General features: G+C 49.2%; 1 protein-coding gene across 1 annotated transcript; it reads right to left on the minus strand.

Moving 5' to 3' along the window:
* Positions 1–5124: 5124 nt before the first annotated feature.
* LOC147723095 (uncharacterized) lies at positions 5125–16716 on the minus strand. Its single transcript, XM_086966597.1, has 4 exons — positions 16679–16716; positions 8352–8500; positions 7472–7609; positions 5125–5673 (listed from the first exon to the last, which is right to left on the minus strand). The coding sequence occupies exons 1-4, from the start codon at positions 16714–16716 to the stop codon at positions 5273–5275; spliced, it is 726 nt and encodes a 241-aa protein (XP_086822723.1). The 3' UTR covers positions 5125–5272.
* Positions 16717–17212: the final 496 nt, after the last annotated feature.

Genomic DNA, 17212 nt, shown 5'->3' on the forward strand with positions numbered 1-17212 from the left:
AGACTCAGCACTTGTGGGGGTGTTGTTCTACCTCTTTGCAGGTGAGTTGACGGGTCTGGGGCCATTGCTGGGAAGCACTAAAAGTGGTTTGTGCCAAATCCGAGGCGGAAATTTTTTTGTGTTTTTGATGACTTGCTTGCCTTTGAGGTGCTCTTAGGGGGGCTTCCTGGTGTTTGTGGGTGAGTTTCGTGGTCTGAGAGCATTGCTGGGACACTCTAATCTTGATTGCATTTGCTTTTCAGGAAATCCGTCGTGCCAACCCCGACTTATGGCCTAGCTACGCAGCGCGTTTGGACCGAAGGCCCAGAAATATTGCAAGTATGAGATTTTGCTTTTGGCCTGTTTGGGGGTGTTATGCTTCTTGGCGGGTGGGTTGCCGGGTCTTGGGGCATTCCTGGGAAGGTCTAATACCGGGTAGAAGTGGTTGGGACAAAATCCAGGCCGATTTTTTTTTGGGCTATTTCAGACATTTTGCTCTATGTAGCGTTTTCGGGGGCCTGTTTGGGGGGCTTCCTGGTGTTTGTGGGTGAGTTTCGTGGTCTGGGAGCACTGCTGGGACACTCTAATCTTGATTGCATTTGCTTTTCAGGAAATCCGTCGTGCCAACCCCGACTTATGGCCTAGCTACGCAGCGCGTTTGGACCGAAGGCCCAGAAATATTGCAAGTATGAGATTTTGCTTTTGGCCTGTTTGGGGGTGTTATGCTTCTTGGCGGGTGGGTTGCCGGGTCTTGGGGCATTCCTGGGAAGGTCTAATACCGGGTAGAAGTGGTTGGGACAAAATCCAGGCCGATTTTTTTTTGGGCTATTTCAGACATTTTGCTCTATGTAGCGTTTTCGGGGGCCTGTTTGGGGGGCTTCCTGGTGTTTGTGGGTGAGTTTCGTGGTCTGGGAGCACTGCTGGGACACTCTAATCTTGATTGCATTTGCTTTTCAGGAAATCCGTCGTGCCAACCCCGACTTATGGCCTAGCTACGCAGCGCGTTTGGACCGAAGGCCCAGAAATATTGCAAGTATGAGATTTTGCTTTTGGCCTGTTTGGGGGTGTTATGCTTCTTGGCGGGTGGGTTGCCGGGTCTTGGGGCATTCCTGGGAAGGTCTAATACCGGGTAGAAGTGGTTGGGACAAAATCCAGGCCGATTTTTTTTTGGGCTATTTCAGACATTTTGCTCTATGTAGCGTTTTCGGGGGCCTGTTTGGGGGGCTTCCTGGTGTTTGCGGGTGAGTTTCGTGGTCTGGGAGCACTGCTGGGACACTCTAATCTTGATTGCATTTGCTTTTCAGGAAATCCGTCGTGCCAACCCCGACTTATGGCCTAGCTACGCAGCGCGTTTGGACCGAAGGCCCAGAAATATTGCAAGTATGAGATTTTGCTTTTGGCCTGTTTGGGGGTGTTATGCTTCTTGGCGGGTGGGTTGCCGGGTCTTGGGGCATTCCTGGGAAGGTCTAATACCGGGTAGAAGTGGTTGGGACAAAATCCAGGCCGATTTTTTTTTGGGCTATTTCAGACATTTTGCTCTATGTAGCGTTTTCGGGGGCCTGTTTGGGGGGCTTCCTGGTGTTTGTGGGTGAGTTTCGTGGTCTGGGAGCACTGCTGGGACACTCTAATCTTGATTGCATTTGCTTTTCAGGAAATCCGTCGTGCCAACCCCGACTTATGGCCTAGCTACGCAGCGCGTTTGGACCGAAGGCCCAGAAATATTGCAAGTATGAGATTTTGCTTTTGGCCTGTTTGGGGGTGTTATGCTTCTTGGCGGGTGGGTTGCCGGGTCTTGGGGCATTCCTGGGAAGGTCTAATACCGGGTAGAAGTGGTTGGGACAAAATCCAGGCCGATTTTTTTTTGGGCTATTTCAGACATTTTGCTCTATGTAGCGTTTTCGGGGGCCTGTTTGGGGGGCTTCCTGGTGTTTGTGGGTGAGTTTCGTGGTCTGGGAGCACTGCTGGGACACTCTAATCTTGATTGCATTTGCTTTTCAGGAAATCCGTCGTGCCAACCCCGACTTATGGCCTAGCTACGCAGCGCGTTTGGACCGAAGGCCCAGAAATATTGCAAGTATGAGATTTTGCTTTTGGCCTGTTTGGGGGTGTTATGCTTCTTGGCGGGTGGGTTGCCGGGTCTTGGGGCATTCCTGGGAAGGTCTAATACCGGGTAGAAGTGGTTGGGACAAAATCCAGGCCGATTTTTTTTTGGGCTATTTCAGACATTTTGCTCTATGTAGCGTTTTCGGGGGCCTGTTTGGGGGGCTTCCTGGTGTTTGCGGGTGAGTTTCGTGGTGTGGGAGCACTGCTGGCTATATATACTTTACTTTGCAAGAGGTTTGAAGCAAATCCATGGTGGCTGAGGGGACTTAGGGCCTAGCTGCAGAGCGCGCGCGGAGTGATTTGGGAAATTTGTGAAAAAGTGACTAAGTCCCCATTTTTGTACTTTTGCTCTTTGGCTGTTTGGGGGTCTTCTACTCGTTTTCTCCTGGGTTGACGGCTCTGGGGCCATTGCTGGGAAGCTCTAATACCGGATAAAAATGTTTTGGACCAAATCCCAGGCGGAATTTTTTTTGTGTTTTTGATGACTTGCTTGCCTTTGAGGTGCTCTTAGGGGGGGTTCCGTCTGTTTGCGGGTGAGTTTCGTGATCTGGGAGCACTGCTGGGACACTCTAATCTTGATTGCATTTGCTTTTCAGGAAATCCGTCGTGCCAACCCCGACTTATGGCCTAGCTACGCAGCGCGTTTGGACCGAAGGCCCAGAAATATTGCAAGTATGAGATTTTGCTTTTGGCCTGTTTGGGGGTGTTACGCTTCTTGGCGGGTGGGTTGCCGGGTCTTGGGGCATTCCTGGGAAGGTCTAATACCGGGTAGAAGTGGTTGGGACAAAATCCGCGTGGAAAAGCCTTTAGTTGTAGCACTTTTTGTAACTTAGGGTTCGTTAGGGTTAGCCCTAGCAGCAGGATTGCATGTGTTTCGGGGTGTTCTAGATTTTTCAAACTGAGTTCTGGGGTCTTAGAGCACTCGTGAGAATGTGTAATTTTGGTTGCAAGTCATTTGAAGAAAATCCATGGTGGGAAAGGGGGGATTTGGCATAGTTAAAGAAAGCCTTTGCCACTATTCTTAACTTAGGGTTCGTTAGGGTTAGCAGTATTTCTATTGCATGTGTTTGAGTGGGGGGGATTTCGAGTCTTGGAGCGATGCTGGCTATGGCTACTTTTGCTTGGTTGCTTGCAAGTGGTTTGAATGCAATCCACGGTGGGTAATGGGTAATTAGGGTACTTCGGCCTACTTTTACTTTCAAAGTAAGTTTTGTCACCAGTTTTCTGCTAGGCCTCGTTTTTTGAGATTTGATTGGGGGTCTTCTACATTTTTGCGACTGGCTTTAGTAAGGGTCTGGGTGGGAGCACTGCTAGGAAGATCTAATTTTGTTCTAAAACACAGTTTACAGTACACCTAGCTTGAGGGGCAAGATCCGATACATTAATTTGCCCATACATCCTTCAAAAGGTGACTCAGAGTACGCACTTTCAAAAACATTGTACTGTCTACTAGGAAAAACAAATTGTGACTTTTTGCACTCCACAGCCTACATGCCTTATATTTATTTATCAGTGGTGTTGTAATATTATATCACTTCCTGTTTTTCGTTGAATAATTACAGGCCGGGTTTCAGTCTCTGCAATGGGGAAAAAAGGATGGAGTCAGGCTTCACAGTAGCGAGCCACAATTCAGCATCAGGCAGGCAGTGGACAGGGTGTCTTCTGGTGACCAACATCGATGGACGAAGCGTCGGCTGCAATGGAGGAGTGCCGCTAATAGGAGGATTTTTTTTCTGCGGGCAACTTACTTACCACTTCCAACAGGACCACTACAACCACATAGATACAGTATCCCTTGCCTTTTTCTCTGACTGTGACTGCATTTCTTGGCTCTCTCTCTGCTTCTACATTGATCCCTTAACACATCACTTAGTCCACTCCACTATCACATCTGCACCACACATAGTCATTTGTAAGTGCTCCTACGTAATTCGCAAGTCGCAGCACGCCCCAGGCCGTAGAGGACTGGGATGGCCCCAATGATGAAGCATGTCACCAAGGGGCAACCCTGGTGAGTGAGGGGACACCTAGAAAAAAAGCAATTTCTCCTTTTCTATCTACTATACCTTCTTCTTGTATGTTAGGACAGCACTTCACTGATGCCTGTCTTGTCTTCTGTTACAGGTATCCTTTCCCTGCTGACCCTACCTTTACCCATCCCACATTTTTTATTTTAGTTTGTTATTTTTCTCCCCCGCCTAATGCCTCGAACACCCTGTGTTTACACTTCTGGGTGTTGGTGACATTTGGAAGTGGAACCATATTTGCATCGACTGGATCACGGGGAGTAAACCGGACACCTTCCAGACCAACCCCATTGAGTGTTGTTGTGAATGGATTTATAGTGACCAGCAAGGCTCTCGGGTATCTGGCTACAGAGACCTTATGTTGAATATCGTTATCAATAATTCCACACAGGCCCTGTACTGTCGCATTCTTTCTTTCCACAGTTGTCGATGATATATTCTTACTCAGCTTGACAAAGAACCATTGCTAATGTGAAAGAACTTCAACCGAATTAGTAGTTATACTTTACCATTTGTTAGGCTACAATGTGGCACTGCTCTACTGTACTTCTGTCACATGCTATATTCTCAGTTGTACCGTTGAATTGCTCAGGAGGACAAACCAGATTTCATTTTCTTTTTTTTCATAGGCATGCAACTGCCACTGTGTCACAACAATAGTACCACCGCTATGAGGAAATTTTATCCGACCAAGATTGCCAACGTTATTCGGTGTTTCCCGTGGAGCCAGCCCTGGGTCTAGCCCTACTTTCAAACACAAATTACAGGTAAGATAAGCGTTTGGTGGTTTGGGGGTATAATGGAGTATTAGTACGAGAGACGAGAGACTGAAGGTAGTACTACTAAAGTCCTAGGACTCTTGGATTCACTTCACTGAGTCTGTGAGAGGCACTTAGTGTTGAAAACATTTGGGCATTTACACTTAAAGGAAGAAAATGGAACTAAACTTTCAGGAAAACAGTCAACGTTAAACCCCCACCCACCAGGCAAGCAGTAAAAAACAGGTATGCTCAGATAAAGTTTGAAAAAGTATATTTATATCCCTAACAAAATAATCTCCCGCAAGACCCTCCCTAACCCCAACGATTGTCCTTCAAAAGTCCCCAAAAACCCAACTCCCAATTCCCACCCCCCAAAAGTCTCTAAAAAAGGGGCAAGGGACACTATGGGTGGATGCTGTTCACTTTTTGGGCCAGGGCATCATGCTCCTCGCGGAGCAAGGCGAGCTCCTGCTGAAGGCGGGACACCATCAGGGTGGTGCGGCGCAGGCGTGCCTTCACTGCCTTGCAGGTGCAATGCCTGTGAGAGGCAGCTGTTGGCCTTGCTGCTCGGTGGTGGCGTTTGCCTTTGGCAGCCCGGCTCAGTCTGGGTGGACCACTGTGCTGGGTGGCAGCCCGTGGGGCCACGGAGGCCGATGCAGACGACGTTGTTGTAGTTGTCGACTGCACACTTTCCACGTCCTCCAGGGCCACCAGCCGCCGATATTCCGCAACAGTGGCCTCGATCCTCCGTTGCCGGGCCGCTCTAGCCAGCTCCTTCCTCCTTGTCCGTTTGGAAGGAGAACCTATATGAAGAAAGAAAGACATAGTCTGTAACCAATGCTCTTTTAGATTAACTCAATCATTCAGCAGAAATTTGTGTTGCAGTACAACTAGCAACTTGCAAGCGCATTACATAACTATTGAGGCCAGTATCTATCTAACCTCACACTTCTTCATCCTTGCTCTAACATTAGTGGGAGTTTAAGGAACAAAGTCTACGAGCACTGTGGACTTCCATTGGAGTCGACTATGAAAGTACACCAGTCTTATTCTTCTTCTTATCTCTTGTTTTGGAAAATTGGTACGTTATTTTCTGCAAGCCGGCATAATGCCAGCGCGGTAAACTTGCACCCGAGAAAAAGAGACGCACGCCATGAGGAGTGACCTAGACTTGCGTTGCCGTTGCGTTACTGTACCCGTCCAGTACATGCAGGTGGTGAATCTCTTACTTTTCTAGTACGGGTGGCACTGAGAATACTCTGTTACAACTCAAGGGCTACTGCTTAATTAATTTAACTTTCACCCTACAGTGGAAATGAGTACTAGAAATGGAAAATTGAAGAAGATAAATAATCTGATTATCTATCACTTCACATGGGATGTTTTTGCTTATATATGGGATGACTTTAGGTGCTTTGCTTTTTATTGAGTGACCAGTGATACATCCACACATGAATGACTGAGTACTACTAAACTTATTAAGAGAGGTAGGGAGTGGCCACCATAATAACCGGATCTATGCAGTGCTTGCAATACAAACTACTGCTACTATTTATGGTAGTATTTGGACAAAATTAAAAGTTCTTTTCCTTGCCTTTCCTACACTGGAACGGACGTGCGGGTGCAGTGTTAGTGTTACATGCTCTTCAAAGTTACACTTAGTTCATCCACTGACCGTCTACTCTCTCTAGATCATGGGTACTCACAAACTTTCTCTCAGGGGCTACATTTACAGTGTAGTTTGGGGCCGAGGGCCGCACTGGTGGGGGCGGAGTCAGAGGGGGCGGGGCTAAAGCAAAACGATAACTTGTGACCATGAGGTTGCACACAGGTCCCTGCAGCAGATGCCCTCATCCACTGAGCCACCAGACCCAGCATTTACATACATCTCTCTCCCTCCTGCTCTCCCTCCTGCCCTCCCTCCATCTCTCTCTCCCTCCTGCCCTCCCTCTCCCTCCCCCTCTGTCATCTCACTGTGTGTGTGTCTATCTGTGTCAGCCTTCAGCCCGGGTTGAGACCGCTTCCTCAACGCGCACACACAGACAACAACACCAAAGTACTTAACAGGTCTTTAAAAGACCATTAACATATTATTGAGGCTTTGTTTGTTTTAGCGCCCCTGCTTCTCCACCCTGGCAATCACTGCTTGCCCGGCCCCACAGAGCAGAGGCTTAGTTCTATTTCACCTCTTTGTGGCCTTGCATCTCCACTCTGCTCTGTGGGGGCCGGGGGAGCAGTGATTGTCAGAGTGGAGATGCAGGGGCGCTAACAGGTGAAATACAAAAAAGCCTCTGCTCTGTGGGGGCCGGGGGAGCAGTGATTGTCTGCAAGGTCAGCGCACCGCCAACGAAGGCTTGCCGGGCCACCACCGGCCCGCGGGCCGTACTAGGAGTACCCCTGCTCTAGATACACATATGCTATCTAAGAGTCAGATAGTAGCATGATCCAGGTATATGGACACATACAGTTTCTGTGTCACCCACCCAGGCTGTTGTCCTTCCACCCATCATTGCTTCATCATTCACCCAGCCATGCATCTCATATTCTTGCCTTCCCAGCTAGTCTTCAATCTCAATAAGTAAGGAATATATAAGAGCTTACCTCTGGCCGCCACCACCACCGTCTCAACTCTCACAGCTGCCGCCGCCGCCTCCTCCCCTGAAGCATCGCCCGATTCGCCCTCCGCCTCGGTGTCGAGCACCACCACCTCCACACTGGCCCCGCCACCAGATGTTCCACCTACAAAGTACATTTAAGAATGTTAGAATAAAGCAGTCACTAGTATTTGGTCTAGGAATGAAGACATGTGAAAACAATGTAATTTGTGACTGTCGTTAAAGTTAAAAAAAAATGTCCCTTTTTCCAGGGAAGGTTGTCTTGCTGCACTTTTTGGCACAACTGATGAAGGCTGTTTTTTTAACACGCACCATTTTTCTCCACACAGACAGAAGATGGACTTCTAACAACAAGATCAAGTTGAAACCAGGTGAGAGCTCGGCTCGACCACAAGAAATGTCTTCAATTAATCGTCAGCACTAACCACTTTTCCATTATCAGTTAAACGTTTAGTTTTATTATGACTTCATTTTAATAAATGTGTTTACTTTTAATAAAGCTTTTAAACTTAAATACAATCTGTGTTTTTTGGTCCAGACTAGAGTGACTGAGCGAAAGGTTTTGCAATTTTTGCAAGCATGAGTCCAGATAGAACACTTCAAAAGACATTATGGACAATCCCAGAGGACTGCACTAAGTTGATAGAGCTATTGCTGACTAGAATCATGGGAGTTTCGCCAACCGTGCAATCTTAGTTAGCTACACAGACAGACTAATAAGAATAATCTAGTAATACCACAGGGAGTCATAGTAGAGGCAGGATAAGAATTTAGATACAGTCTACAAGAAGAGCAAAGACAATTTTGAAAAAAGTCAAATGAGGAACGCTAGGAAAAATAGGTACTAGTCTAAAATGAAAACTTACTGGGGCCAGCAGAGGAGCCCTCGCCTGCCCGATCCTGGCCCTGTTGATGAACAGCATCCGCCGCCTGCTGCTCCTGTGTCCTCCTCTCGCCCCTGGGGGGAGCTGACGTACAACATGAAAGAAAGAACAGAAAACATGGATGATTGTTGCTTGTCAATGTCAACCAAATCAAACATTTCAAAAGAACAATAACAAAATATTTCTGCGAAATTATATTGATTATGGTTACTTTTCATTTATATGCGGACCTGTGACTTCGAAAGTCACGTAACTCACTAAACAAAGTACTGAAACGTTCACCTAGGACTGGCAGGCAGCAGTCCGCAGGCAAGACGCAAAGTGACAGACAAACTCCATTGTGATTTCAGTCAGATCAGTGACAACACTAACAGTTGCCTGCTACATTACCAGTCATTTAAATAGTCAAACTATCAATCCACCGCCACTATTTTTCTTATTGTCAGGGTTACAAAGGAAGGGGCAGATTTAAGCCCTTGCGGCTCTTTTGCGCCGTTCTTGCGTGACTTTTGTGACGCAGCAGCTAAACAAAAAAGGGCGCCATGGTGCGGCGTATAATATTATAACAACGTGACGCATTTGGGAGATGCATCCCGTTATAAAGCCCTGCGCCATCAGGGGGCGTTCCGGCGCAAGGGAGGGCATTCCTGCGCTGGAACACATCCTAATAGTGGCTGAGGGAAATCTACAAAATATCAATCAGTCACCTTTAGGACAATGATGCGTCACACAAACCCTGCACCTGCTTGAAGCAGACGTACGGCTTGACCCAGCATTGGGGAGATAGGGTACCCCAGAGCATTGATGGAGCTGCGCCATCATTGCGACGCAACTCCAGCAGTAAAGCTTCGGTGACGTTTTGGGCCCATGGGGCGCCGCATTGCAAATACGGCGCACCATGTTTGGTGGTGGTAGCGGGCCGCACAATTAATGGCGCATCCCTGCTACTTTGCAGGGATGCGACGGTAATTGCAATTCTGCCCCTTAGGGGCATACTTACTTACGCGTTCTGGCGCATCTCCAGAGATGCGCCAGATCAAATGCGTCACGCAAAACTACCCTTGCGACACGGCAGATGTGCCTCATTTACAATGCGGCGCGCCCTGGCGCAAGGGTAGGCACTTGCGTGACGCATCTCGTCACGTAAGAGCGGCGCATCGCTGGAGTCACGTCGCCAACGCAATGCAACTCCAGTAATGCTCAGGGCCACCCAATACTTTACATGCTGTGTCAGTCCTTTCGCCTGCTTCGAGCAGACATAAGGAATTGAATTGACGTAGCAGCGTCGCAGAAGTGCCTGCGTTAAATCTTGTAGATTTCACGCAGGCAATTTTGCGAGGCGCACAGCCGCTGGACCGCCCACCCTGCGTACTAGGAACGCACCCATTGTGGTGCAGGCCCATGGCTTTATAACGTGACGCATCTCCCTAGATGCGTCATGCTGTAAATGACTTGCAGGGATGCGGCACGTTTACGCCGCTGTTGCGTCACGCAAGGCAACGTAAACGTGGCGCAAGGGGCTTGTAAATGTAATCTGCCCCCTAGTGTCTAGCATTACGCAGTTCTGTTAAGTACACTCATACATAATAGTTACTCAGGCCAATGAGACCACGAAATAGAAAACAAATAAGCATAGTAGCAACCCCACTGAGAAGGAGAGCAGTGCACCTGAAATGCACAGAAGATTTTGAAATATAATTTAACTACAATGTAATCGTCATCAGCGGCATTATTGGCTTGCTCCATGTAAAAAACAAATATTTGCAATACAACAACACAGAGCAGGAGAAAACATCATAGTAGTGAGTGATTAAATGCCAATGGCTACTACTACTCACCAAGCCCGGGGATCTCCAAGCCGAGCTGGTCCAGCAGGTCGCGCTCGCGGTCCAGGAGGTCCGTCCAGCGATGGGTGACCTGGCTGTAGGTGCGCTGGACCCCGTAGAGGTGGGATATGGCCCAGCACACCTTCTCCCACCGCTTCCGGCGCTCCCGCATGTTGTAGCCGCCGGCCGCGATCCTGCCGCCTCCCGCGATGGTCCTGGGCAGGCGGCGCTGGACGAAGTAGACCAGCGCGCCCACTTCCTCCGGGCTGAATATCTCCCGGCGCGTCACCTGCTCCCCCCTCGATCTCACGCCTGCTGTCCTGCCACTGGGTCCAGCACTACTCCCCGCCGCCGCTGCGGCCCTCAAGTGCCTGGGCAGCTTCACGGCGCCTGGCTTGACCATGGTCTGGGCAGGTAAGGTAGGAAGAAGTAGAAAATTAAGAAAGAATAGGATAGGGAAGAAGAAAAGAAAAGAGTTTACAAAAGTAGTTTAAAAGTAAAGAAAAATAGCAGAAAAGACAAAAATATACAGCTAGGAAAAGAGAGGGATAGATAAGAAGCAAATTCGTAAAAAAAAAACTGAAAACAAGCAAAGGATGGGAAAGATATCAAGAGGATTAAACACCATGCCCAGACACAGGAAATGAATGAAAAACAAGATGGCCGGCGCCCGTTTCCGAGCGCGAAAGTCAGTTCGCGCGAGATTTTCCTCGCGATCTCGTGCGAACCTCTAGATTTCCCGCGCGATCTCGTGCGAACCTCTACTCGCAATGCGCTTACTGCGCGAGATTATACATAGCGGGCGGAAACGGAAATACGTCACGCAAACAAAATGGCCGCGCCCGTACTCGACCTTGGGGTAAATTCGCGTGTTGCGCTGCAAGCGGCTCGCGAATACTGCAAAAAAACTCGCGAAACAACAAGCCGCAAAAAAATAAAATGCTCATTCGCACGAATTGGCGGCTTCCGCGGTCGGTTTCGCACGACGCCGCGCCCCGCGAATAGCGCGAAAAAAACCGCAAAACGATTTCAGCAAAAGCAAAAGCAATGAGCAGGTGCAAAAGGTCAACCTCATGATTTGTAACGATTCTTTGTATTGCTTCCTGAGGGGGCCCTCCAGAATTCGGTTGCCTGCTTGCAACTATTGTGTGACCCTGCTCTGACCTTAACTGTATGCCACAAAGGTCCTGATTTACAGCTAAAGGAGCAGACAAGCAGGTGCCAGGCTGGAACTTTAAATTCTTTCAGTGACACATTAATTAGCCCCTAATTCATTATTGTCAGTTGGGGCAGGGCAGGTGTTGTAACTAATTTTGCAACTATGAAAGCACTTAGCAAGTGCAAAAGATCACTAATCAGGGCGCACTAAGGAAGCAGGTGCCAGCTAAAAAAATATTCTGTGACACATTAATCAGCCCCAAATTAATTCAGGTCACTTGAGGCAGGGAAGGTGTGCTTTGCTTTGCCGAAAATAATGTACACTGGACAACCAGAGGGTGTGGTGATGAAACAGAGGGTGGCATGGGTGGGCCAGAGGGTGGCATGAGTAGTCAGAGAGTGGCAGTGGTGACAGAGAGTGGCAGTGATGAAGAAGAGTGTCCCAAACAGGCTGGACATGTAGAAACAACAAGTTCGCAAAACTTGCGACCCGACAGGTAAGTTCGCAAATTGCGAAATTGTAAAAACCCTCGCGAACTGGCAGAAACACGGGCGAACACAAAAAAAAAAAAAAATCTGCAAATTCGCAGGAATTCGCGGATTTTGCGGATTGCGAATCCGCAAATCCGCAAAATTCGCGAACGCGAGATCCGCAAAATTCGCCCATGCTTATGTGAGAGGTCCTCTAACAGGGTGGCCATACAGACGTTCAAAGGGACTGAACCCTAAGGACTTCTGAGGCACCTCCCTGTAGGCAAACAACAGGCATGGTGAAAAGACGTCCCACTTCCTTATCCTGGGCTCCGCCAGGTCATAATCATACCTTTCAGAGTTCAGTTGAACCTCTCAACCAACCCATTTCCTTGAGGGTGGTAAGGAGTGGTGAACTTATATGCTACCCCACACGCCTCCCACAGAAACTTCATGTACCTAGAGATGAGGTTGGTACCCCAGTCGGAGACCACCTCTCTGGGGAACCCCACACGGGAAAAGATCCCATCAATGCAAAGCTCACCACGGGTGCTGTGATTGTTCTGAGAGGGTCAGCTTTTGGTTACCAGGTGGCACGGTCCACCAAGACCAGGATAAACCTGTTGCCTAAGGCTGTCTTCGGATCCAGTGGCCCCACAATGTCGTTGCCCACCTGCTCGAAAGGGGTGCTCCCAACAGGAAAGGGTTGGAGGGGTGCCTTGCCATTCCCTCCGCTCTTGCCACTTGCCTGACATGTCTGCAAGTCCTACAGAATGTACTGACGTGCTTCTTCATCTGGGGCCAGACGAAGTGGGTGACAAGACTTTGGAAGGTCTTGTCTTTCCCCAGAGGTCCTGTGAGAGGCAGGTCATGAGACAGACCCATTAGGAAGTCCTGAAGCGCTCGGGTACCACCAGCACACGGGGCTGCACCGGGCTCAGCGAACTTAGGCTCACTATAAAGCAACCCATCTTCCTAGTAAATTAGATGATCTTTGGACGCTCCACCTGCTGCCTGGTCTGCAGCCTGCTGCCGCACACCAATGAGAGAAGCGGTACAAAAGGGGGTAGTGATGGACGGAGCATCTGAACCAATCAAACACTCACACCCAGTCAACAGATCTGGGTTTAATCCATCACCGTTCTTTAGCCCACTCTGCCACCCCAGTTCAGACATGGCCATATGCAAATCAGTCTGACCCTGTGCCTCATGGGAACAGTCCAGCCTGAACTGCCAAGCCATGCCTTCCCTGGACCGGAAACAAGCTTCCGAGGACCGGTTTCTGGCATTCCAGCCGTCTTCAGCCCGGCTTGCTTGAATCCAGTGGCAAAGTGAGCAAGGGACACACGTCTGAGCATACCCTGCCAACTTATGGCGAACAAAGCGGTACAAAAGGGGGTGGTGAAGAACGGAGCATCTGAACCAATCAAACACTCACACCCAGTCAACATATCTGGGTTTAATCCATCACCGTTCTTTAGCCCACTCTGCCACCCCAGTTCAGACATGGGATATGCAAATCAGTCTGACCCTGTGCCTCATGGGAACAGTCCAGCCCGAACTGTCAAGCCATGCCTTCCCTGGACTGGAAACAAGCTTCCGAGGACCGGTTTCTGGCATTTCAGCCGTCTTCAGCCCGGCTTGCTTGAATCCAGTTGCAAAGTGAGCAAGGGACTCACGTCTGAGCATACCCTGCCAACTTATGGCAAATAAAGTGGTATACAAGGGGGTGGTGATGGACGGTGCATCTGAACCAATCAAACACTCACACCCAGTCAACAGATCTGGGTTTAATCCATCACTGTTCTTTAGCCCACTCTGCCACCCCGGTTCAGACATGGCCATATGCAAATCAGTCTGACCCTGTGCCTCATGGGAACAGTCCAGCCCGAACTGCCAAGCCATGCCTTCCCTAGACCGGAAACAAGCTTCCGAGGACCGGTTCCTGGCATTTCAGCCGTCTTCAGCCCGGCTTGCTTAAATCCAGTGGCAAAGTGAGCAAGGGACTCACGTCTGAGCACTCCCTGCCAACTTATGGCGAGCATTTGTCACCCCGAGTGGGACGGGTATGCTCAGAAGTGAGTCCTGTGCTCTCCATGCCACTGGAATCAAGCTATCCAGGCTGACGAGGGCTGAAAGCCTGAAACCGGTCCTTGGACGCTTGTTTCCAGTCCAGGGAGGACCTGGCTTGGCAGTTCGGGCTGGACTGTTCCAATGGGGCACAGGGTCAAGACTGATTTGCATATGGCTGGGTTCAAACTGGAATGGCATGGTGAGCAAAAAAACGATGGATTTAGGCCCAGATCTCTGTAATGGGGTGAATGTATGACATTGCTCTGCATTCTGTCCATCACCTGTTGTTTTTGCATTTGTTACCCCGAGTGGGACGGGTATGCTCAGGCATGAGTCCCGTGCTCTCCATGCCACTGGAATCAAGCTATCCAGGCTGACGAGGGCTGACAGCCCGAAACCAGTCCTTGGATGCTTGTTACCAATCCAGGGAGGACCTGGCTTGGCAGTTCGGGCTGGATTGTTCCCATGGTGCACAGGGTCAAGACTGATTTGCATATGGCTGGGTTCAAACTGGAATGGCATGGTGAGCAAAAAAACGATGGATTTAGGCCCTGATCTCTGTACTTGGGTGAATGTATGACATTGCTCTGCATTCTGTCCATCACCTGTTGTTTTTGCATTTGTCACCTCGAGTGGGAGGGGTATGCTCAGACGTGAGTCCAGTTCTCTCCATGCCACTGGAACCAAGCTATCCAGGCTGACGAGGTCTGAAATCCCGAAACTGGTCCTTGGATGCTTGTTTCCAGTCCAGGGAGGACCTGGCTTGGCAGTTCGGGCTGGACTGTTTCCATGGGGCACAGGATCAAGACTGATTTACATATGGCTGGGTTCAAACTGGAATGGCATGGTGAGCAATAAAACGATGGATTTAGGCCCAGATCTCTGCACTGGGCTGAATGTATGACATTGCTCTGCATTCTGTCCATCACCTGTTGTTTTTGCACCAATGAGAGAAGGGCATTCCCTCTGCGCTTTGCAGAATTCCTCCCTGGAGGGGCCACCTTCTTGCTGCCAATGGGTCAGCTCAGGTAGGTCCCCCAGTTCGGCCACCTGTTCCCCAGTAGGCTCCAGGGCATCCCCCTGAATATATGATTTTTCAACTATTACAAGTTCCACGCATGGCATTACCACGCGAATTTTACATCGCAAGTGGCTTTACCACGCTGGAATTTACAACGAAGGATTGTACCACGGTAGAAACGTCTTACCTGCACGTCTTTCTCCAGCAGCCCCTTACTTCCATCTACCATGGAAACAAGCGTCAAAACACGTCTTCTAAAATAAAAAAAGGACTGGTTTTTTTTTACGTACACTGCACGTCTTTGGGGGAGGGTCATTCCTTTTACTTCATTAATACCACAGAGCGTTTTTTTTATTTATCTAACTCGCTCCTTAATTGTTGTTTTTTTTGGGGGGGGAGACCCCCCCAGCCCCCCCAGCCCCCCTAGCCCCCCTCCCAACCCTCCCCCAGCCCCCCCAGCACGACTGGACGGAATACCACGCTGAACGTACTTTCGTGGTCAAGACGGTCGTTGAAGGCTCCCTCGTTGTAGAGACGTTTGCGGGGAAAGTGGATCGTTAAAAACGTCAAGCGTGGAAAAGACATCGTTGTAAATGATGTTTCCCCATCCCCCTCAGGTTCTGCTCCTTACTGGGCCATATGAATAGCAGGAGTGGGTCCCCTCCCTGCCCCTCTTCTTCCTGGTAGGTACCTGGGCCACTTCTTCAGGCTCCAGGTTTGCTTAATCACCCCTACTGGCTGCCATAGACCGAGTGGTCACACAGACCCACTCAGGAAGATCCAACATCTCCACATGAGCCACCTCCTTCCATGGGGAACTCTCCAGGTCATTACGCAGCAGACAGTCAACAGGAACAGGTGGACTCCCAACAACCTTCAAGAGACCTGAGACCTCCCTCCACTCAAATGGAACCTGTGCCACTTTGCAGAGGTGCACTGAGTTGTGAGCTGCAACTACTGGGTGAAGTACATTGGGAATGATCTGCTCTTCAGACACCAACATATGTCACACTGGCTCCTGTGTCTCTCAGCGCCTCTATCTCCCTACCATTGATAGTCAACGTCTGCCCGTATTTCTTAGTGTTCGGGGGCAGGTAGGTTTACTGGACCATCTCCTGGTCTCCCAATGAGACAAGGGTCATTACTGCTGGTCCCATCTTTTCACTAGAAATTAAATCCTCTCCCAAAGCTACACTCACTAAACCTGGTTTTAGAGCACCAGTGGGTGCTATGGGTTTCTTGGGGCACCTAGTGATAACATGTCCCACCTCATTGCAGTGATAGCAGGTAGGGGGACCCCTGTTGTCCTGTCTGCCACTGGGGGGCTATGGTTGTCTAGGTTTGGGGGGTTGAGACTCCTTCCCGGGGAACTGTTTTGGGGCCCTTGAGAGAACTCCTTTTGGAAACTCTTGTCCACCCCCCACTCTTCTGCTGGGGACCCTGCCCACCTTTGGCTGTGGTATCCACAATTCCTCTGTGGACCCTGGTACTGGTCCAGGGGTCCACCTCCTTAGCAAGCTCAATGGGTTCTGTCTGCTTGCTGTCTAAAAGATGCTGGTGCAGCTCTGGAACACAAAGACTACTTAAGTGCTCCCAACTAATTAAATGCAACAATCCCTTATAATCAGTTACTTTGCTGTCCTTCTTCCAACCTTACAGTGCACGCGAGTACAGATTCACACACTCCATCCAAGTCTCAGACTCTTTCTTCTTGGAGTTCCTAAACTGCAGTCTATACTTCTCTAGGAGTAAGTCCATACCAGAGACATAGGGCCTCCTTCATATTGCGGTAGGTCATGGCGCCTACTACTTCTAAGGGCTCTAGAGCACTCCTCCCAGAAGCCTCAAAATGTTTCCACAGCACCCCCCCCCCCGCCCCCCAATGCTGTTCAGGCATACCCTTCATTCTCTGGGTGTCTCTAGTTGGCAGAGGTGGGTACCAATGTCCAAATAGGGTCCCTTGCTTCTAGTCAGGGTAAGGGGGATACACTCTTTAGATAACCCCTGCTTACCCCCTTGGTAGCTTGGCACGAGCAGACAGGTTTATCAAAGGCAATGTGTAAAGTATTTGTACCAACACCCACAGTAACACAGTGAAAACACCACAAATGGACTTCACACCAGTTTATAAAAATAAAGTATCTTTATCTAAACTACACAAGACCAAAATGACAAAAATCCAACATAAACAGTTCAAGAATATGATTTTAAAAGAGTTCTATGGTTTGCGTCAAAATAATCCACAGTTGCATCACGTTTAGCCAAAAGTTCCAAAGTGAAAGCTGCAGCGTTGA

This window comes from Lissotriton vulgaris, chromosome 4_1 (assembly GCF_964263255.1).
Source record: "Lissotriton vulgaris chromosome 4_1, aLisVul1.2, whole genome shotgun sequence".
Classification (NCBI taxonomy): Eukaryota; Metazoa; Chordata; class Amphibia; order Caudata; family Salamandridae; genus Lissotriton; species Lissotriton vulgaris.

Bases quoted from the DNA above. Each gene is read 5' to 3' on its own strand.
- LOC147723095 (XM_086966597.1), bottom strand. From the start codon at position 16,716: ATGACCTACCGCAATATGAAGGAGGCCCTATGTCTCTG. The intron at 7,610-8,351 runs GTAAGTTTTCAT...TGTACTTTGTAG, and splicing joins GGGCTCCTCTGCTGGCCCCA to GTGGAACATCTGGTGGCGGG. The intron at 5,674-7,471 runs GTAAGCTCTTAT...TTCTTCATATAG, and splicing joins GGTGGTGGTGGCGGCCAGAG to GTTCTCCTTCCAAACGGACA.